At 37.7% G+C, this 24129-nt stretch overlaps 2 protein-coding genes across 2 annotated transcripts; both read left to right on the top strand.

Annotated features, from left to right (window-relative positions):
- The first annotated feature begins 233 nt into the window (after positions 1-233).
- On the top strand, positions 234-6865 carry LOC146635526 (uncharacterized). Its single transcript, XM_085350583.1, has 10 exons — positions 234-273; positions 484-563; positions 1313-1369; positions 4186-4233; positions 4525-4638; positions 4786-4902; positions 5837-5950; positions 6076-6192; positions 6582-6695; positions 6827-6865. The coding sequence occupies exons 1-10, from the start codon at positions 234-236 to the stop codon at positions 6863-6865; spliced, it is 840 nt and encodes a 279-aa protein (XP_085206709.1).
- Positions 6866-14164: 7299 nt separating this feature from the next.
- LOC146635525 (uncharacterized) lies at positions 14165-15974 on the top strand. The gene is made up of 2 exons (XM_085350161.1): positions 14165-14408; positions 14932-15974. Exons 1-2 carry the CDS (start codon positions 14165-14167, stop codon positions 15972-15974), a joined length of 1287 nt encoding a protein of 428 aa, XP_085206287.1.
- Positions 15975-24129: the final 8155 nt, after the last annotated feature.

Raw genomic sequence — 24129 nt, 5'->3', positions numbered from 1 at the left:
AGAAGAAACAGTTTAAGCATAACAAATCATTACGACCTAATTAACATGAACTCTTACCCTTTGTTTTGAGTCAAAATAGATAAAATCATTTATTCTGAATATAGTTAAGTGTTGATAGATCATCAAGTTGAGATAGGATGCTGTTTTTAAACATCTACATTTTTTGAGCACAACATGAATGCAGAGGTATATCTCTTTAATGTGACGATTTCCTTCTTGTTCTACAGAACAAAATGAGCCTGAAAAGCTGGTTTGGATTCCTGGTCAGCCCAGGTAACCTGACACAACTGTATTCAAATGTAAAGCTCAGTACTTGTTTATATGTGTATAAAAATACTTCAGAAAACTCTGCTTTTCTTCACTTACTAATTTTTACTGGCAGTTAGAAGATTATGAAGAAACCTTTTTGTGTTTGACATTGAAGATTATTATTATTATCAGAGTTATTTTATTTTCAGTATTTTCTTTAATTTTTCACTTCAGAGAATTTGACTTCTCCGGTCATCTGCATCGGTGTTGTTGGTACTGTTGTCTCGGGGGCCGTTCTTCTTGTCAAATACAAGGTAAACAAAAGAAAAACAGTAAATCACAAATTCCTTTTTCACTTTTCCACAAACTAAACACTAATTGACGATTACCAATTTAGGTGTTGTTTTTTGAGAGAGCAAAAATGAAAATAAGACAGCTGACAGAAATTCAACTGAGGCTTTGAGCTGAAGAAAAACACAAAATGAAACCAAACATATAAGTAAACAATGGACATTTCTTCTGTCTACGTCAGATGAAGAAAGAAACAAAGAGAATTGCGTGTTAGAAGGAAGTCTAACCTGACCAACAAGGTTCAGTCAGAGATGAATCAGAAGCACAAAGCCAAGAGAGCAACTCAGGAAAAAAACAGGGGGAGGAGAAAGAAATTGACCTAATACACTAAAAACGAATTATAAATGGTGTAAATATGAATGACAGTCATGGCTGTGAGTAAAGGCATGATAGTAGGACAAACTTGCAGAAATAGATACCACAATAAAATTACCAACCATCACATTGAGACTCTGTTGTAAAGCAAACACAAGTTTTTAGAGGTGTTGCTTTGTTGACTTTTGACAGCTTGTTTCACTCTCTCTTTAGTGCCACTGGTGCCACATTTGTGTGTACAAATCTAAACAAAAGTAAAGGTGCACTGATGAAAACATTTTAAATAGTATGTACACTAAAAGCAAACCATTAAAAAAGCATAAAAAAATCCACTTGCATAAACTGAAACAACTTCCTCAACATGTATGTACTGAGCTCCTGATCTTTTTAAACACAGAAGACACAAGCTGAACTCAAGAGGAAGGATGAGGAGATTGAGGTGCTCAAAAATGAGGTAACTCTATATAACAAATTAAAGCATTGTTCTAGTCTGGAGGGAGTGCCCAGGGCAGATCCAGGACACAGTGGAAAGACTACATGTCTCTACCAGCTTGGGAGCTGCTTGATGTTCCCCAGAGCTGAAGCAGGGAGCTGGGAAGATGGAGTTCTTGGCTTTCTTGCTTACACTGCTGGCCCCATTCTACAAGCCTGGATGAGCAGATGAAGATGGATGGATGTGATAATATGTCACTCCTCTCTTCATTTTTGACCCGAGACAGATTGGCAACTCTTCCCCCATTTATATGTAGCTATTACGCTAAGCTCTGGGATAACCAGTATGACTGATGTAACATTGATCCTCCCCACTTTTGTTAGCTGGAGAGACTTCAGTGGCTGAGAAATGACACACTTAAGGGGTAGGGGTCACAACGGAAGTTCACCAAGATTACCTCTGCTATCAAAAGGATGGAGAAAGTAAATCTCAAATACATACACAAATTCTTAAACATGTAGAGAGTAAAGGGACTTTTGCAAGACTTCTTTTCATTGATTTTTCTTCGGCTTTTAATACAATACAGCCCCATATTTTAATTAAAAGACTTTTAGAACAGTTTGAAATCAGGAAAAACCTGGTGGGCTGGATTTTAGATTTTCTAACTGACAGGTCACAAAGAGTGAGAATAAATGGGGTTCTGTCTGACCCAGTGTTCTCCTCCACAGGTTCTCCTCAAGGGTGCGTCCTATCGCCCTTATTATTCACTCTCTATACAAATATGTGTCAGGGCAGACATGAAAACAGGGTCATTATTAAATATGCAGATGACTCTGTTATTGTCAGCTTACTGAAAGAGGGTGAAATTAACCACGGTCCAGTCATTGATGACTTTGTTCAGTGGTGTGAGGAGTCTTATCTCCAGCTGAACATATCTAAAACAAAAGACATGGTTGTTGATTTTAGGAAACAACAAAATGGGCAAGCAGTCACTTTAATTAAAGGTCAGAAAATAGAGCAAGTACAATCATATAAATATCTTGGGACCATAATAAATGAAAAACTGAACTTTGATCAAAATTGCAAATCAGTTTGTAAAAAGGGTCACCAGCACCTTTATTGCCTTAGGAAACTTGTTCATTTCCACATTGACCAAAAAATTTTAACTTTGTTTTATCGTTCTTTTATTGAGTCTGTTTTATCCTTTTGTTTGGTGGCATGGTTTGGTCAGACCTCTGTCACAGAGAAAAACTCTCTAAATCAGATAGTGAGATGGTCCAGTCGTCTGATAGGTGAGCCACAGTCTTGTTTAGCCTCCCTGTACTCTAAGCAGGTACAGAGGATGGCTTTATCAATCCTTAATAATGGTTCCCATCCTCTAAGGGGTGAATTTCAGCTTCTTCCCTCAGGACGGAGGTTTCTATTTCCGAGATGCAGGACAAAGCGTTATAAAAATAGCTTTGTCCCCGTTGCTGTCACTGAATTAAATAAGAACTGTTTTTGATTCGAAATATTAAAGTATGTGTCACAGTGAGTTTTATATATTTACTAGGTATGTGTGTTTTTAAAGGGATGTCAAATGCTGTCATTTTTCTGTAAAGCAAATTTACCTTGCCTTTAGGTATAAATAAAGTTACCTTACCTTACCTTACAGTGATACCATATCAATATCAAGTCATTCTGATTATGCCTTCCAAAATAAAAGCCTTTTTAAATTGTCCATAATTTACCTAACTTTCAGTGATTTCAAAATGCTCTAAAATGGAAATTTCCTGTTTCCACAGGGTAATTCCACTTTAGATCAACAGTATACAGCCCCACAGTGATACCATATTAATATCAAGTCATTCTGATTATGCCTTCCAAAATAAAAGACTTTTCAAATTGCCAAGATACGACCTACTCTTTTAAAGATTTCAAAATGCTCTAAAAGTGAAAATTGCTGTTTCCACAGGATAATTTCACTTTAGGTCAACAGTATACAACCTCACGATGTTACCATATCAATTTCAAGTCATTCTGATTTTGCCTTCCAAAATAATGGCCTGTTGAAAATGCCCATAATTTACCTAACTTTCAGTGATTTCAGAATGCTCTAAAAAGGAAGATTTCAGTTTCCACAGGGTAATTCCACTTTAGATCAACAGTATACAACCTCACGATGTTACCATGTCAATTTCAAGTCAGTCTGATTTTGCTTTTCAAAATAAAAGTATTTTCAAATTGCCCGTAGACGACCTACTCGTTTAACGATTTCAAAATGCTCTTAAATTGAAAGATGCTGTTTCCACAGGATAATTCCACTTTAGATCAACAGTATCCAACCCGACAGTAAAACCATGTAAATTTCATGTTGGTCTGATTTCGCCTTTCAAATTAATGGCCCGTCGAATTTGTCCATATGTGATATACTCTTTCAATTATTTCAGAATGTTTTAAAAATGAAAATTGCTGTTTCAACACATATTGGGTTTTCATTTTGAAAAGCAAAATCAGACTCAATTGATTATGACAGAATTGAATCATAAAGATGATGTAAAAGGAAGCCGAAATTGCCACTAGGTTGTAATTGATAGTACGTTTATATTTTAAGTCTGTGGAAAGATGTCATTCTAAATAAAGAAATTACAAAACAGCTTGCAAACCAACCATGACATCTTTCCACAGGGAAAGGTCGGGAAAGGTCAAGATTTTTAGGTGACCCTGGTATTAGAGACACAGCAGAAATACATTTAAACTTAATACAACAACATGGTTATTCATTTATTTTTCAGTTGGAGGAAAATGTAGACTTAGATAGGGTCCAATCACTCTTTTCTAAGAATGAATCGTTGCAGAAAGACCTGAAGACCCTGAAGACAGAGCTCGAGGACAGCCAATCAGAGGTTATTGTCTTTTATTTCCTTTACCTCTGTACATTCAGTTAGATATCAAGTTATATCTCAATGCACTGAATATTTCTATATGACCCCATCAACCTCCTTCTAAAGGAGGACTAGAATGAACAACATTTAGCTATTCTCTAGTGCTAAGATTGTTGCCAGTTGCTATAGCATCAACATGAATGCTTGTTCACCAACCAACTGGCTTTCTGAGAGCTTTCTTCACTTCAGTTAACCGTCAACTCAACTGTAAAGTGATTTCTCATTTTGAAATAATGTTTCCCTTTGACCAAGTTAAAAGACAAAGCAGATGAAGTCATGAAGCTCCGTGCTGAGAAAAATAGGAGCACAGAAAATGAAAAGGAACTGCAAACCATGAAGCTGAGGATTGAGGACAAGAATAAAGAGGTACATGATTTTGAGGTTACTTAGAATCATTCAAAGTGAGTACTCTTACTCACAGGACACACACAGCAGATAGTGGTTAAAACATTTATTTCAAAACATTAAACAACCTGAAACCACCACAGCATAAATCTTTTTCTCCTTACTCAGCTGAATGAGGAAGTATCAACACTACAATGTCTACTTAATAAAGAGGAGCAGAAGAGGAGGGATATTGAGATGGACGTGCAATCCCTGAAAACAAAGGTGGAGACCAACGATAAAGAGGTAACTTCATTTTCATTTTTCTTTTTATTATTACATTAACCTTTTACCTTATATCTTTTATTTTATACATTCAGGTTTGAATTTTACTTCAAATACCAACATTTTTGAAGATATTATATTTTAGTTGCAGTTTCTGTCATGGTCCTGGGTCGTGTGACCCAGCGTGTTATGTTTAGCCTATTTTGATGTTTATTGTTTGTTTAGGTTCTCTAAGGTAGTCCAGCCATTTGTATATATTACCCTTGCATTAAGTCTCCCTTGCCCTTCGTGTGTTTATGTCTGTGTGTCTTGTACTGTCAAGTTCATGCTGTCAGTTATGTCATCTCCCCTGTACTAAGTTTCCCTGGGTCATGAGTCCTGTCTGCGTGGTTATGTTTAGTTCTTGTCGTGTCTAATTTCCATGTTTCCTGTTTTACTTTGTAAGTCTGTATTCATTGTCAGTGTATTCAGTTGCACCCTCCTGTCCTGTCGTTAGGTTCATGTGTGTCAGCTGTGATCCCATGTGTGGCCACTTCCCCTGATCATCCCTCATGTGTATTTAGTCTCTGTGTTTCATGTAGTCTGCGTCGCGTCGTCTGTGTTATCTCCCCTACCCCTTGTCATAGTTTCCCAGCCTTAACTAGTCCTAGTTTGTACCTTGTTTAGCCATAGCTTTCCCAGTCTATGTTCAGGTTTTCCCCTCAGTTGCTTTGCTGCCTTGTTCCTTAAGTTTTCGGCCCTAAATAAAGGCTCGCCTTCTGTTAAGTCCGGTTTTGTGTCCTCACCTCTGTTTGCTCTTGGGTCCTCCACTCACTCCACACGGTCTGCCCCGGCGGCCCGTGACAGTTTCCCTCTATTCAATGTCCTTTTTTGAAGATAATTACTGATGTTTAAAATAATTACATAAACTAAAATAATCAGGTTAAATGTGTTCATTGTTTCTCTTTCCCCTGAGTTAAAAGAAAAAGAGGCTGAACTCTCGAAGCTCCGTGCCGAGAAAAATAGAAGAGAACGAGATGAGAAGGAGCTGCAGACCATAAATAGGAAGCTTGAAGCCGAGAAGAAAGAGGTTCATATTTTGTTACTTAGACTTAATGTCTAATATTCGAATGCACAATAAAAAGTTGACATGCATTTTCTTCTGTAATTATGTTGTGTGCAAATGTATCTCTACCATTTTCCCTCTCCTCCCAGCTGAATGATGAACTAGCTGAAGTTCGAAATCAGCTCAGGGAACAGCAGCAGAAGAAGAAGAATGCTGAGATAACTGTAGAGACACTGAAGAAAGGGCTGGAAACCAACAGCACAAAGGTTTTTTACTTCAGTTTTTTCAGTTTTAAGTATTATTTCATTAGCCCATTACACCATATATTCTGTTATATTGATTCTGTGTTAACTCATGCTTTATTAATCTGTTATAATTTCTCTCTGGAACCAATGATCTCTGTTCGTCACATATTTTGTTTTTAAAATTAATGTTGATATTTTTAATGTTGACATTGTCCTTTATTGTTATTATTTTCTTGATGGCCACTGCAATTTTGTCTAAAATCTGAACGCAATAACAGCTTTATTCCATCATTTTGGTTGGTAAATATTTTCCTTATCATAGTTGAACTGAACAAATAGATAACCTACGCAGTACCTAACAGAAGCTTTTCTCTTTTATTAAGAATGACTCTGTTTTCCTTTTCTTCAAGGTCAAAGATCTAGAGGCTGAACTTTTGGAGGTCCGTGCTGAAAAAAATAGAAGAGAGCAAGATGTGAAGGAGCTGCAGACCATAAATATGAAGCTCGAAGCTCAGAAGAAAGAGGTTCATATTTTGTTCCTTAGACTTAATGTCTAATATTTCTATAAATAAATAAAAAGTTGACACGCGTTTTTTCTCATCACAGTATGTAATCATGTTGTATGCAAATGTACCATTTTACCTTCCCCTCCCAGTTAAATGAAGAAGTAGCTAAATTAAAGCGTGGGAAATAGAAGCAGATGTCCTGATGTCCTTCCTGAATGAAGGAGCTTGAGACCAAAGACAAAGGTTTGTATCTTTCATTTAGATGCATTCACCAAGGTCTTCATTACTGATTTTTCACTGAAAGACAAATGTATTCAAATAACAAAAAATTCAAATAAGGAGTTCATCAAACTATCTTTAATGTGATTTTAGTTATTCTCTGTTTAAGTGCATGGAAATATATTGGTTTTATATTTGTACATTTTTTTAAAATTTTGTTTCTCTTTTTTTCAGCCTCTCAGTCATTTGTACACATAGTAGGTCCCACCCCACTTACGTATGTTCAATTCATAATTATTAACTACTTTTATATTTTTACATCACTTTTTACATTATACTACTTAGACATAGACAGTAGGGTTGTGGGTCAGAATGGCCTTTTAATCATGCCAGCTTGCATACTATAAAAAGTGCCTGCGTGTAGCTGTTAGGATGCCTGGGCCATTGACTCAGGGTTTTTGAGTTTATTATTTATTATTTCTAGTGTTTGGTTTCTTTGAGTTCTGTCTTATGGTTTATGTCTCTGTCTTCTCTAGTTGCTCTGTCTCCCCTGTCAGCTGTATCCCTTTGTCTAGTTCGCGTCTCTGTGTATCCTTAGTTGCTATATCCCCGTGTCCAGTCAGTGTCTGTGTCTGCCCTGGTCCCATGTCTTTGTTCCCTTTGTTGCAGTGCCTGCATGTGAGTCTGTGTCTTTTGTTCAGTCTGTGTTATGGGTTTCCTGTTTTACTTTGAAAGTCCACGTCTGATGTTAATGTGTCTGGTTTTGCTTCCCCTTGTGTTAGGCCTGATTTGCCCCAGCTGTGTTTCCCTCCTGTTACCCATTCCCTGATTGCTCCCTCTGTGTATTTGAGCCCTGTGTTTCTTTGTGTCTGTGTCAGGATCTACCGTTTACCTAGCTGTGTGTTCTGTCAGTCCTCTGGTTTAAGTTTATTTAGATTTTTTTCCAGTTATGTTATATTTTGAGTTTAACATTAAAGCTGTTTTGAGTTCATGACTGTCTCTGGAATCTGCACCTTGGGTCCTATTCCTGTCTGCACACAGCCACTCATAACAGTAGCAGGAGATCTAGCTAATTTTTTTTATTTCCTTCTAATTTTTTTGTTTGTTCTATTTTGTTTTAGTTATTTGTCTGTCATAGTAAATACCATTATCATACACGTATTGAGAGTGATCTAAAAGTTATATAGTTATACTTGGAGTTTATTCATTTATTTTGAATTGATAGTGTCATGAAACCATCGTAGAATTGACCATGAGAACGATAAAATTACCTATTTATCTCTGTATTGTTTTATTGTACAGTCCAGTATTACACTGCAGTTTTTCATCTTTGAATCTTACAGTCAAGTTAAATGTTATACATCTTGTAATCATATGCATCATAACATGGATTTATAACAAATTATGTTCTGGGTGTGAAAAGTGAAGCCAATTAAGCAAAGTTTGTTCAACTTATATTAAATATAATGACCAGCAGGGGGAGACTACTGTGCAAATAAATGTACTCAGCTGTAACTTATGTAGTCATTCATTACAGATTAACCTCTCTTCTTATATTTCCTTCTCTCTCAAGTTTGAAGATAAAATAACGGAAATCCAGCAGCAGGTAAAAGATGAACAGCAGAGAGAGGAAGCTGAGCAACAAGGGGAGGTCCTAAAACAGGAGTTGGGAATGGGATTTACTTAACATGTGTATATTTGTAAAATAGATGCATTATTAATTTAGGAATTAACAACACATTTTTATTTTGAACATTCATAATAAGCAAAAGGTTTTTTTGTTAAAAAGAAGAAAAATATAGTTAAAAAGTATAGTTTATACATGAAGCTGAAAACCATTCTCCGGGGCTGTTCATCCACAAACTGGCAGCAGGGTCCCTGCACAGTTTAATTAATATAACACCGTGCATTGTTTGCACAAAAACAAACACATATGATAAATGTTAGTAACAAAATAGATAAATAAAATTTTTACAAAAGACTTTTTGTCATTGTCCTCCAGTCCTCTTGTGCTCACTCACTGTGGATGTGCATCCGTATGTACATAGTGCTACATGACAGTATGTACAGATGTTTTTTTTTTCTCCAGACCTAGATGGACAATTTACTTTCTACTCATTCTTGGTAAGGGAGATTTATTTATGTACATTTTTTTTTTGTTTTTTTGTATCTATCTACCTGTTTTGCCAAGATAAATGTTTTGTTTATTTTTGAACATGAGGTCAAAGTAGTCAGAAAATCACCTCAAATTTGAAAAAAATGAAATAAAATAAAACACAAAACTAAACCCAACAACAACCCACAATACCTCATAAACTGACGATCCTATTTTATTGGTAGCTTTCGCTTCACTCCACAGCCATGCTGAGGCCTTCTACTAAAGGTAGCATAGCCTGTTATGTATAGGTCAGACATGAGTGAGAGAGATAACTAAAGCCATACTGGCTTGGATGTCACCTCAGGTCCCTGTCAGGTGTTGGGGAACCAGGACTCAATGTTGAGAAGTGGACTACTGGACTAAGAAAGTATAGACAGGGACAAGGGATTAGAACAGGCCTAATGATCCCACTACTGGCCAAAATAAAGGCAGTGTGTAGAGAATTTTTATAACTATTGGCAGCAGGCTGTCCATAAGTGAGGGCTTGGAGACTGCCAAGCAAAGACTCTCAGAGATTTGGGAGTCTTTGCACATTTGGGAGTCTTAGCTTGAGAGTCAAGGCAGGAGAATGAACCAGCTGTACTCTGAGTTGCAGGGGAACAGGATTCCTGATCCAACCCCACCAAGGCTGGAGATGGAGGGATACTGAAAAGGGATATGAGAGAAGGACAGAACACATAACAACAATTTTTATTGGCTAGTGGATCACTGAACATCAAACTGATAGACAGTGATAAACACAGAGACCTGAACTGATTCATGCCTATTGGCTAAAGAAGCTAACTGCACTCCAAGAGCATCTGGCAGCACAAATGAACCTATTAGCCTATAAATGAACTGCTATTAGACCATGCCAGACAGTCCTGATCTCCAAGAATACCCAGAAGAGACCACTGCCATCCAACTACCAGCCAATAACCTGATTCAGTATCACATGGAAGCTTCTGTCAGCCATCATATCAGTTAAGATGAACAAGCATACTGCATGGTTCAATACACGAGTGGAGCACAGAAAGGAAGTGGCAGGGGTAAAACAACAGAGCAGTTAGCTGAGACTGCAAGACCAGACCTACAAACCCACACACATGGATCCTGGAATGTTTAGAAATGTATGGACAACATTTAAATTTTTTTATCTTGCAGATTTTCAAATCAGAATTTCAAATGCACTGTGGTGCCAAGCACATATTGTTTGCCAAGAACAACTCGGTAAAATCTCTATAGGCTCGTTTTATTCACGTGAATCTCTTAAGTATTATTATTATTCTTTTCTACTTCTTATTTCAGTTATTACATTATGTGACAATGTCTAAGGCAGGAAAGGCTGGAGGAAGAAAGGGGCACATTTAATCAACATCATTTCAATGATGTTGAAATTATCATTGTTTGGCAAGTTTCCGTGTTAGCACGAACAATGATGTGCTCCAACAGATCTGTATTGTTGTGTAATGGTACATGTAATGCAAGACTCTTCAATTCTGCTTTTTAAAGTTTTATCTGCTTTTTAGTTCACACACTTTATTTGTCTTTGTGATGAATGACATCTACATCTACAAATACATTTATCTTTGTATCACACATTACTCCTTGCATACAGGTGAGGAAGGGCACTGATGCTCTTCTGCTTTGAAATTTCTATGACTTGTAACATTGCATTTAGTTAATAGAACTGTTTCCTTGTACAGTGTTTAGAAGACAGAGGGATTAGATGGATTTCAGTTTTTGTGTAGTTGTCATATTTTTGTTTTGATATAATTTGCTCAAGATAAATTTTTAGTCCTCATAATTTGACATTGTGTGCTTAGCGCACCTGAGTTTCCTATCTTAGTTTCTAGTCATCTTTCTAGTTGTGTAATATTTGTTATCTTTTTTCAGTGCTATCTTTTATTTATTTTTTTTATTTCCTTTGTATTATCGGGTATATTCTTATCTGCTCTGGTCCCCAGTTTCTGTCTTCGCTCTTTCCTTGAAATCTGCCATGTCTCCAGTTTGTTTCTTTGTTGTAATCTTTCTCTTAGTATCATTAATTTCTTGTTTTACTTCTGTGTGTGTTCTTCCTTTATTTGGCGTCCAGTTTTAGTTCCTCCATAGGCATTTTGTTAGTTATCTGTGTTCTCCCCTCTTGCCTTCTCTCTCCTTATCCTCTATATATTGTCTCAGGCCTGGCCTTTGCCGCATTCTCCATCTTGCTGTGTATTGATTTTTTTTTCTTATTTGTTCCTTGTAGTTTCCAAGTTTCCTCATTCCTTAGTTTGTAGGTTCTACTTCGCCTAAGGTTTTGATTATGAAATTCATATACTTTAGTTCAGCAATAAAACAGTGCATTTTTCATTTTTCAACAATTTGACATGTTTTTTATTCTTCTTAGAGACTTGCAACACAGATTCTGTTCTAGGGTTCGGAAAAATACTTCAAAAACACTCATACTTTTCTAGTTGGTTCACTCTTCCGTTATGGTGTTCAATATGAATCACTGCTATTATACAGTAGCTAGCTTCTTCAGATTTAACTTTGTTGCAGTCAAGAAAGTCTATGTCATTGAGTCTGTCTCCATGATTCTGTCCCTGAGTAATTAATTTAAAAAAATGTCTGCAAAATGTGACAGTACAATCTGACCACGATATGGACCCAGCACACTCCGAGATGTACGAGCATCGGGAGGCAGCCTTCACCCAGCTGGAGGAAGAGCTCCACTGGAAGCCGTGGTGCGTCCCTGACTATGAGCACATCTTCCGTGTAATTCAGCTGGCTTTTGGACGTCCCCGGAGCTGCTGAAAACCCTCACTGTACTGTCACTGACTGGGACAGAAAATGGACAGAATAATAAGGGCTGTTTGTGAAGTGATTTTTGATTGCAGATTTGTTTCTCCCATTTTTGATTTGAAATAAATGCAGTACTGTTATCACTTACTGTGTTTGACCATCTCCAACAGCAGAATGATTTTTTTTCTCCATGAGCATAAGTGTTTAAAAACATCCAAATCAATTACAAAATGGTAAAAATTACAAATAGTTCTATGGTCACAAAAGCACCTGAAAATAAATCCATGTTCAAAACCACAACACTTTTGTGTGCATGAAACAGCGCCATGGTCTATGGAAGGATATTAGTGAAATTCAACTTAAAACCAGTCTATTTGTCCTAGAAGAAAACTGGAATGGGTTAGCAGGGGAGTCATGCGTTCAACTGATTTTTGAAACAAAGGGCAGAACTCATCCACTTTGACTGCAACAGTATATTTTCAGAATCAGAATCAGAATACTTTATTGTTCCCTAGGGGAAAATATTTTTCATTACAGTGCTCCATTATAAACAAACATTAACAAAGACAGAAAATACACTAAGTAAGAATAGCACAATATATACAGGCATGTATATAAAAGTCACTTATTAATAAATAGCTGAAAAAGAACATGTGCAAGAAGGGTGTAGCTGTTGCAGTAAACAGTGGATGCATTGTACAGGGAGATGGCCACAGGGAGGAAAGATTCTTAACAAATCCTACCTTGTGAATTCATGGATTTTTTTTTCACATTCTGTCTCTCACAGTTGAAGTGTACCTCTGGTGCAAATTACTGACCTCTGTCATCATTTTAAGTGGGGGAACTTGCACAATCGGTGGCTGACTAAATACTTTTTTGCCCCACTGTAAATCTAACTTTGCTTGCATCTGAACTGCGTGAACACAGAGGTCATCCCACATATGGTCCACCCGTTAAAGGGGGACAGAGGGCCTCAGGACCAAGGAGACGTGGACATTGCAACACTAGAGTGTATGTTGTAAGTGATCTCTTTGAGAAAAGAGATCAAAGAGGGAATTGTGAGATTATTCTGTTATCATATGTTACCTTATATATATAATCAAAGTAGTTGAATTATGATACTGCTGTAGATCATATTATACCCTTTAACATAGAGTGTGTGATCAGTATGTAGTTTTAGTTTGCATTATACTTCTGACTTAAAAGAGGGTGAAAATCATTAGATCTATTAGATTGACCTGTATTACTTGACATGGTTGAATGTGTTACACTGTTTCTTGACATGCTTTACTGCTGAATCATAAAAAGAAAGGTTGTATGCAGGAGACTCTGTGTCTAAGACAGGGGAGATAGACCACATTCCATACCCCCACCTTCTGTAGAGCAGAGAAACAAGGAGCCGAGGTCATAACTTAGGTGCCGTAAGAGAGAAAGAATGTTTAGGCTTTTACGACTAGGTGGGGGCCACTAGAGGCTATAAGAAGCTGAGTAACCCGTCACCATTTTGAGACATGCTGTGACCCTCTGCAGGCATCTCTCCCGTCCGGACGTTCTTATGCTCTTAAGTGTTGAATTGTATGGAAATAAATGATTGTTGATTGAGCATTTATACACCGAGTACTGTCCTTCCTTCAGCCCAAAGATTAAAAGAATTGGGAGATTTTCAACAGTGTTCATACTAGAGTGCAAAATTAAAACCAATGGAAGATGGACAAGAAAAGTTTGAAGCCATCAGGTGCTCGGTTTAGAAAAAAAAGAAAAGAAGAGGAGGAGAAATGAGCAAAAGATGCAGGTAAGCTGATGTTTCATTGGATAATGGCAGGTCATCCTGAAACAACCAGAATCAGAATACTTTATTAATCCCTAAGGAAATTATGTGGATTACAGTTGCTCCAAGAAGAAATGGTAAAAATAGTAACAGTAACAGACAGATGTAACCCACCTAAAATTTGCCTCATGAAAATGAACTGCTGTTCCCAAAGCATGTCAGTAGGTGGCACTATGAGATTGTTTAGTGCTTGTGAACTTGAGTTGAGAACTATCCACAGGTTTCTGTAAGAGCGTACGTAGGCTGCCATGACAGACCACTACTTCCGTTGTCCGGTTTTATACTTCCGGTTACTCAAAGCGAGACCCAGCGTTCAGTCGTTGCTAACAACAAAATCAGTTACTTTGTGCGGTAATAAGTGGCTTTACCTGTTCGAAGATGAGCTCGGGTTCAACGTGTGCTGTCGTCGGCTGCCACAATAATTCAAGAAAACTGAAAAACGCATTAGAAACATTTTGCCTTGAGCATCAACAACTTAGAAAGGCCTGTCCGTGCCCACCGCCCTACGCACTGCACTCTATGCCGCGGAAGGAGGATCGGAAACTGGCGTGGCTGGCAGCTTTAAGACTCAAACACCCTCCAAAGAGAGTTTATGTTTGCTCCTTTCATTTTATCGATAAAAAGCCCACAGAGCTACACCCCGACCCGGAGCTTTATCTGGGCTATGACCGACCCCCACCGAAGAAAAGAAGAAGGCTCACTCGGACCACTTTGAGTGTGACAGCTTCCAGTAATACGAACAAAAACACAGAATCTGTACCCGGTAAGTGAAAGTGTAAATGTGGTTTGCCACCGTTTCGCATTTTAAACACGCAATTCTTTACTTTTACTAAATAATAGCCTATGGTGAATGGCGTTAGTATCAGCACTAGCTGGTTATTAGCAGCAAAGTCTAAATTTTAACGAAAGTTTATAATAATAATAATAATGCCAAAAGATTAGCTCCAAGGGCTGTAAAAGTCTTAGGTTTGTGTTTATAAAGAACATGTTTTTTCAAGTCGAAAAAACTCAAGTAAAAACGTTAAAGGCAACCTTTGCAAAAATACCAACAGTTGTGACTTTTTTTAGAATGTAAAATAAAATCTAATCACATTAATTGAATAAAATTGTGACAAATTTTTAGGGGACTTAGGAACATTTTATGTTGACATTTATGATTTTGCATTTGTGTGAAAAAATGTAGAATGAGAAATTTCACTCAAATATAATAAGCTAAGTGACACTTTACAGTTTCTCTTATGCTAACAGTTTGACTGTACATCTGATCATATTTTTGTCTTATTCAGACTCCACAGTGTTACGTTCAGTGGAATTAGACCAGGCCAGCATCTCCACACAACCCCCTGAGCCACATTTGCACTCAGTCCACACACAGTGGGAGGATCCTTCGCAACAAGACCATCAATACTGCAACAGGTCTCGCAGAAAAGATGTGCAGGATAAGATGACTCAGTGTGATGAAGTTGCATATTTCATTCTTCAAAATGATGCAGACGCTTTGCTGTACACTGGGATAGCCTTAGAAACATTTAACACACTTGTGTCGACACTGGAAGGATATGACAACAATGAATTTACCATGCCTGTCCGAGATCAAGTCCTCATGACACTTATGAAATTAAAGAGTAACCGTGTAATAGGTGACCTAAGCCGCCAGTTTCATATATCACAAAGCATGGCCAGCAAGATCATCTCACACTGGTTAGACAAGCTGGAGGAAGTTCTCCGACCATTAATTCCATGGCTGCCAAAAGAAACTATTCAAGCAACTATGCCTGAAGCCTTCAAGAAGAACTTTCCAAATAGTACATGCATTATAGACTGCAGTGAGACCCTTTTACAGAAACCCAGAAATCTGGGCTCAAGAGGGGAATCATACAGCCATTATTATTCACACAACACAGTCAAATATTTGGTTGCTGTTGCACCATGTGGACTAATCATGTTTGTGTCTGCGGCATATGGCGGCCGATGTAGTGACAAATTTATCACAATGGACTCTGGAATATTAACATACCTAAAACCTGGTGATGAAGTCATGGCAGATAGAGGTTTTACAATTAAAGACTTACTCTTTGAGAGAAAAGTTAGATTAGTAATACCCACTTTCACAAAAAAACGTAGACAGCTAACTGAGGAACAGGTAACATACACACGTCGGATTGCAAATGTAAGAATCCATGTTGAAAGAGCAATCAGACGCTTGAAAGTCTACAAAATACTTTCACAAATTGTTCCTATAAGCATGGCTCCTAAAGTAGACAAGATACTGAGAATATGTGCTGCTCTAGTGAACTTAAGAGAGGATCTCATTCGTGATACACAATAATTGTGTATGTTATGAACAATTGTGGACTCGGGGATATTAAGATGGTTACTCAGGACATAAAGTTGCGTAGTGTAATGTAATTATTTTAAAATTTGATGTACATATATGTAGAGAGTAAATAATTCCAGGTCTCACTTTTTTATCTTGTGTTCTAGATGAAAGGTTATGTGATACAGTGTGTGTGTGCGTATGTATGTATGTATGTGTATATATAAAACAATTGCAATCAATCAATTGAACAATTATTACTTTTTTATTCAACCACAATGTGATAAATTTCTTAAATGAAAAAAAAAATGTTTTTCTCAAATCTACAATAATTAGTTGTGCATTCTTGACATTTTTTTGTGTTGGAAGATTACAGAAATACAGAACTATTCACAACATTTAATGTTGTCAGTTTGTCATTCATTTCCCACCATATGTTACAACTACGTACATTTTAGTTGTATTGAAATATTTAACAGATTTCATATTGAATGTCTCCTTTCATTCACAAGACAGAGACCAAACTCTGCAGACATGTTGGTGTCTGACTGTCCCATTTATAGTTGTAACATGTATTAAAGCTTGCCCATTATCTTCAAGTATCTCTCATTTAACTGAAACCGTCCTGCTGCATACTCCTCTACAAGTCGAGGTAAGAAATATGAGAAGTAAAACCCTCTCAAGCGTTTTACTTGTTCCTTTACAAATGCTTCATCATATTGCACTGTAAATGAAACATGCTCAGTAGGTGTCCAGATCACAAGTGTGGCAGTCTTGAGCCCTGTGCAAAACATTGTAAGTTGCACTTGCATGTAATAGCCTCTGCTGCCAGTTTTCTGCAGCTGCAGTTCTCCATCTACCAGTTTGATATCGCTGCATTTCTGGGTAAGCTGCTCCGTGAGTGAAGGATAAGTCTGCACAGGACATTTTATTTCTAGAAGCACATCTGAGTCAATGACCCCGTCAGGACTCGCAGAGAGCCATGGCTCCTGGATGCTGATAACACTACCCATGTGAAGGATGTTCATACCCTGTTCTTTCAGCTGATGACAAGCTTTAACTTCATTTTCTTTACCATAGTTTGTTTCATAATTCCCACGAAAGGAAGGGTACATGTGCTCAGATAAAAATTTGTCATTTTTTGTGGTGGCACGTACTGGAACTTTTTTAGCAGAGCTTGCTGTAAGTCTGATTTTCCTGCAGTTGTGCCACAAATCAGATGCACTTTGCTCTTTTGTTTCTTCTTGTAATTGTTCTGCTTGCTCTTCAGAAACTTGAATGTATGCCTGGTAGAATGCCCTGCATGGATTACAGCTTAGTTTGTAACTGTGTGCTTGGTGTGGCTGAAAAAATTGCTCATCAACTTTACTGTTGCGGTGAGGACCTGCAGATGGCGAGGCATTGTACCACTTTCCAATTAATGTGTTCTTGAGGAGGAAAAGTGGCTTCACTGGTGCTTTGCTAACACTGTCAATAAAGTCTTGATGTGTATGGTGATATGGTGTGTTAGGGAGAGATTGTGTCACTGCAGTCCGGGAGTTCACATCGTACTGCTGCTCTGCCCTGTGATGTCTGAAGTTTATCTGGCTTAGACGTTTAGGTTCAAGGTTCTTTGCTGTCCCTGCATTCCACCTGCGCTGCTCGTCTGTACACGCAAGCCCTGTCTTTCCACTGATCGCAGCATTCTGCACCTGTAACAAACATTAATAGTTTTTTCTCACTGTCAATACTCAAGATTTAACATAACGAGGAAGTTTACACTAACAAAAGCAGTACACGGTTGGTGTCCTGCATGTTATAGATATGACCCTGGGTCAATACACCTGAATCATATCCAAAACAGATATAAACACTGGCAAAGTCACCCATATTATCCATTTCATATTAATAGTCAGTTACTTTTTGATGCAGAAATATACATCCACAGTCAAATTTTTTTCAAAGTAGTGTGTGTGTACAAATATACATATATATAAACAAACATGTATTATACTACTCTGTGTCACTTCTTATAACTATAGTTTTTCTTGTCTTGTAAATTTGACCTTAATGTTCAGTCTTTTATTTTTTTTTATATTTTATCTTCATGTGATTGTACAGCATACAGCCCACACAAAGTTAACGAGTGGCTTTCACATGTAAACAGTGCTCCACGTAATACTTGGCTAGATGGCAGTAGCGTGACTCCTTAATCACAGCCTTTGACCAGTCCAGTGTTTCTGTTTCAGTGATTTAAACATTGTGATATCCAGATAAGTGATATACCTTCCACAGAATAGCAGCCGCATGGCTACATGATCTCCCTAATCCGGCGATACAGGAACAGCCGACTGTCTCCACTACTCCACTTTCTCTTAGCATTGCCCATGCTAAGTGTTTCGCTTGATTAATACTCTGGCTCGGCTCTACAGCTGCTTTAAGAAAAATAAAGTCGCCTTGTTTGTTGAGCAGTACTTTATCAATTTTGTTGCTGTGCAGGTAATTATACGCCTCGGTGCTCTTGTAATTACGTAATTCCTCGCCATCAACGCCTTCGGAAAATACAAGGTAATTAATAATGTCGATGTAGCTAACATCGGGCCATAGTTTCATGTCATCTACCCACTCCGTGAGAAGTGACGGGTGAGGCACTGCAACTGAACTGTCCTCGCTGCTTTTTAAAACATCTCTACTGTGTATCCACCTTCGATGTGTTGCCATTTACTCCAGGTAAAACAAACTGCAGTGAGAGAAATCTTTATCAACAGTGAAGGTGTAACCCCGCAACTGTCAACAACAGCGCAAGCGGAAGTAAAAAACCGGCTTCCGCTATGAATCGGGGTAATGGCGCGAAATCAGAAATACTGTGGATAGAGAAGGAGAATAGCGCTAAGGCTACGTATGCTGGTCGGAGCTACTCACCGAGTTTTTCTTTAATCCTTGTTCAAGAAAAAGGTTATGTGTGAAGACACAAATTGGATTTTACTCTTCCGCTTGTTAGGAAGCGCGGACACTTTTTGTTGATGCTGATGTACCTGTTTTTGTGTTTTTTGTTCATTTCCGGTGAGTTGACTAACTGCGCTAGCATAGCAAGCTAATCGTTAGCTAATCATTAGCTTAGTATAATGTAAATTTCATGTGTTCCTTTTAAGTGCTGTATTATCTTTTTATTTCTTCACTTGTGAATGTTTTAAACCAATCGGAAATATTTCTTTGGAAGCTAGTAGGTAAGTTTTATTTATTGTAATGAGATGATAAATATGAGCAGTCTTTGGCTAAATAGTACTGCGACCACGTTTTGCACTTTCCTCGTGCATCAGTAATGTACATTCTCTCAATTCATTGGATTGATGTGACTGCTGTTCACAAAATATGAGATGTGGAAATTGTTTTAAGGTTCTTTGATTAATTTTATTATTGATTGCATTAAGTCGTTATATACAAAGAGTGAGAGACATTTGGTCACTAGTATTGATTAAGTTGTTATATGATATTCATGTAAAATATGTTCACTGCCCTGTGCAGGTTGGTTTTTTTGTTGGAGTCTAAAGTTGCGAGCCAGGATTCCGGATCCCCAGCTGCCATGCAGGAAAGATTTCCAGCCTATTTAGAAGTGACTTCTTGACAGATAAGCTTATGAGATCTCAGAACAATACACTACCCGGGTAGTACTATTAACATTAACACTATACACACACACTCACACACCTGAACTGAAAAGAACTCTGAACTCTAAAACTGAATACACAGACTGACAAATATGGACAATTGGAACTGTTGTGAACTGTTGAATGACTGTTTTTGGTTTTGTTTTGAATAAATGTTGACTGTTCTTTTAGCTGTGTGTCATTCGCTCCTTAGTCGATTCCTAGAGACCATAAGCCTAAGATCCTAACTTTCTCTACATTCAGTAGTGGTAAAGTATCGTGTGTTACAAATACATTATGTTACAGAATTTAATATTAATTAGTCATTGTCAATTGTTGATTTGTCCTGTTCTCGTTGTATGACGAATTATGATGGCTGTTTGGTAGCCGTTTGTATACTATGCATACTCTCTCTCTCTTCATATGTGTGTGTGTGTTGGGGGGGGGTGGCGGCGGCAGAAGGAGTGTTCACCCAGGGCGCCAAACAGGCTAGGACCACCACTGGCAATAAAGCAAGAGATTAATCAGTAAGAAACCTGACAGCTCAGTAGGGATGGGTACCGGTGTCCGGTGCCATGATGGCACCGGTTCTGACATAAACGGTAGTAACCAGACCGAAAAGCAGCGGTGCTTTTTTTTTCCTGAGCTGTGATACACTTTAGATTCTAGCCAATCATTTTACGTTTCCCAGGATAGTAGGCGGGGCCAGGTACGTACGTTCAGTTAGAGCAGAGCTACAGATTAAAAATGCCCAAGGCGAAGTGGTCAAAAGTCTGGCTGTACTTCACAGCAAAATATGCAAACTCAGCAGCCTGCAACAAGTGCTTTAAGCTGATACTGTGATACTGTGCAAAGGAGGTAACACCTCGAATCCGATGAAACACCTGGCGACGCATAGCGGGTTTTTTTTAAAGCCGAGAAATGCGCCGTATTTGATGGCAGCAACAGCCGTTCTTCTCTGTTGTTCGCGTGTAATTTACATTGAGTAGGCTAACCACGTTATTACATTAATGCATGTAAGGTGAACTAGCAAACATCATCATAGCTACATGCAGCTGTCTTCTTGTTTGATGGCAGATACTCCCTTCACCCTGGCCAAAAAGGCTAAAATGACCAAAGAAAAAGAGGGAAACAGCTAAACATGAGAGGTTTTTGGATAAAGTTTGTATTTTTTCCATTGGTTAAGCACTGCTTCCAGCTAAGAGTGATACCATATATGCCCCATAGCTGCAGAAAAGGCTAACATTGTTATCTTTTTACATAAAACCAGCTGAATATGAGAGGTTTTTGGACCAATTTTGTGTTCTCCATTCTTTAAGCACCAGTTTGAGCGCCGTTTGAGCACCGGCACCGTTTCAAAAGTACCGATTTGGCACCGGTATCGGATAAAACCTAAACGATACCCATCCCTACAGCTCAGCATCAAAAACCACCAGATTTCTGTCTGACTGAATAATATTTCATGATTAATGAACAGATTAGTGTGTTGGGGTTGTTGGATATAAAGAGGGCATACCGCAGTTTGTCAGATCCATGTCACTGGTGAATGATACATGTCACTGGTCCTAATATTGAAAGACACCTGGCCTAGAGAAGAGGTCTGCAGGTATTTGGTTCACTAGACAAAGAAATGAATAAAGGTTGCTCTGTTGACTGAACTCTGCTTTGTGTCTCTCATGAGTGCCCTTTGCAACCCTAAGAAAAAATTATCCACAAATGTTTGCTCGGTCTATGTTTAATTCATTGCTTACCTGTCTTGTGAAGGTGTCCTTTGATCAGTGTGACAGCATGCAGCAACACTGACAGTTATTAGTATGTTTAGCTTTACGCACTAATTGGTAAAACAATGGTGCAACATTGTTTTAGGAATCCTGAGTCTTAGTTTGAATTTGGTAAAGAAATGTCCATGGTACTCATTCACACTGTCATATGAACAGACACATTATGTGGTTTAAAAACACGAGGACTTACACATGAGCTTTAAATGAGCAGTTCTTACCTTTAAATCTAACCTCTCCTCTTCCTCTCCTGTCCTCTTTCTTATTTACTCAGCTTTGATCAATGGTCATGAGAATTTGCATATTAATAATCAAGGAACTGACCTCCCAGCCCATTGTTCCTTCAGTGGTGCTAGTTTCAGTCATTATGCAAACGTACTGCAATGCAAATGTTTATCAGGTTGTGGAAACCTGCAGTCAGCTGAGACTGAAGAAGTCACTTGGATGAGTGACGAAACATTTCTCCCAATGAAAATGCTGCATCCAGATGAACAGAATCAACTTTTGGGGATTTACTAACTAACTAACTGGATGACTGAGCATGAATCAAGACAAAACAACATTAACCTAATGATATTAACTATACACACCACCTTTATAAAGCATCTGTCAAAAAAGAAAAAGTGAAGATGTGGGTAACCGTTCTGTCAGATTAATTATTTTATATCTGTAATTCAGCGGGTTTGTGTATGTCTTGTATGTATGTGGCATCAGCTGTTACCTGTGTTTTCCTTAGCAGTAGGGTTCTCAGATCTCTTAGTCACTAGTATAAATCAATGCTTCCAAAATAAGCATTTTTTAAAAATGTATTTACTTTTGTTGTGCTTCAATCCTAACATACATGGTGAGTGCATTTCTTATGTCAACTTTTACCTAGATCTTTTTAGCATGTTTAAAAAACTTTGGCCTACAGAACAGGCTGAACCTGTTAACACTACCAGGTGATGAGTAGATGTCAGCTGGGCTAGAGTTTCAGCTTTCATTCAGCCACATGATAAATAAGCACAGTTTCGTGAACTTGAAGACCTTTCAATCAAGTCTCTTACATGCATTTTAATTTGCTGTTCTTCTGGATTGTTTCCATCACAATTATAATGTGTCTGTGTGCTTCCATTGGTGAATATGTGCTATGATAATTTTATGAGGTGTTTTGATCTAAATTTTGTTTGTTTAAATTGTTGATTTCTGTACATTTCTGTGTACAAATCTAAACAAAAGTAAAGGTGCGCTCATAGAAACATTTTTTCACAGCAAGGTCTAACATAGTGTAGCTTTTAATGTGCAGCAGGTGAATATAAAACACTGCCATCTAGTGTAGTTTTGTTCTGATGTACACTAAAAGGAAACCAGCATTTAAAAAAACCAAACCAAAACGACTTCCTTGACACATGTGCACAGAGCTGTTAGCAGTGTATAAAGGAGAAGTTACAGAGTCATACTCACCTTAAGGACCACATTCAGCTTTTGACCATTGAGGTAAATATTGACTGTGTGGTTATTTGGTATTTTAGACTGCAAACATATTTCGTCTATTTATGCATCTGTTAAGTTATAATTATGCTAAAATGAAGCAAATTATTGTTCACATATCGCTTTCTTTATTTTGACACCTAAACTATTCAAAATGAACTGAAAGAGAATAATGAGGTATAGATTATTCATTTTAATGTAATTGTTCTCTCCATGTAAATATGAAGGCCATTTTTAAATGTCACATTTTTCCTTTCAGAAAAATTTCCCTTCATTTGACCTTGTGCATTTGTGGCTTTGTTGTCCTTACTCTAAGTGGAAACAAAAAGAAAACCAGTTAGTAAAAAAAGTTCTAATGTGACACAGGTTTCTTAAGCAAAATTAATAAAGATTGAATGTATTTTCTTAATATTTATTGTATTTTCGAGTTGCTACAAATTCCAAGACTGCCTGGATAAATGAAGGCTTTTTGCAGAAAAAACAAAATACTAATGTACAATTACCAATATGAATATTATGTTTTTGAAAAAGAAGGAAGCTAAATAGAAAAGTATTTCAACATTTTTAACTTTCAGCTGAGAGGAAGTCAGCAAATATTTGAGTTCAGGTGAACCAGAAAATGAGACCAAACCAGTAAGTAAACAAACATTGTTCTTATCTGCTTCCAAGGAAACAGTGAGATGCTTGGTTCAGAAGTAATGTCTAATCTGAATAACAAAGATGTTCAGTCAGACATAAATCAGAAACACAAAGCTGAGAAAGGGTAATTTAATAGATTGAGAAGGAGATAAAGATATAGAAAAATTTCAAACAAATTTCTACTGAATGTTTCTCTGAACACAGGAATGAACTTGCGGTAAAGACTTTCGGGACTTTATTTACACAGTTACTTGCAGAAGGGAAAATAAGGTTAATAGGGTGAATGGTTGATCCAATTGCTTGTCAGGACAGAGGCAGAGACCAGCGTCTTTCTGGTGTGACTTCTGATTTTGAGAGGGACATCAGAAACAGAAAGTATTAAAATAGCTTGGTGCTTAACGGAGCCAGACACCACAGCTCTCCTAGTTAGGGCAAGGGAGCACAAAGCTTAGGGGCAAAAATTTGGAAACAGAGGGGAAATGTCCAGGAAAAACTGAGAGGAAGCACCTGAATTCACACAATAGAACAAAATATCAGAGCTCTAGCAGATGGAGACTGATTGAGCTAATCTAACAGATTCCCCCATTCCACCCCATAGCTCAGTAAGACCTCACTCACAAAGCCTTAGACAAAGCCTGGGCGGAATGCAGTTTT

This window comes from Diplotaxodon limnothrissa, linkage group LG3 (genome assembly GCF_057381915.1).
Source record: "Diplotaxodon limnothrissa isolate DT_005_m linkage group LG3, D_limnothrissa_male_GT1.1, whole genome shotgun sequence".
Taxonomy (NCBI): Eukaryota; Metazoa; Chordata; class Actinopteri; order Cichliformes; family Cichlidae; genus Diplotaxodon; species Diplotaxodon limnothrissa.
Note: the sequence above shows the minus strand (reverse complement) of the source record. Positions and strands in the feature narration are given on the sequence as shown.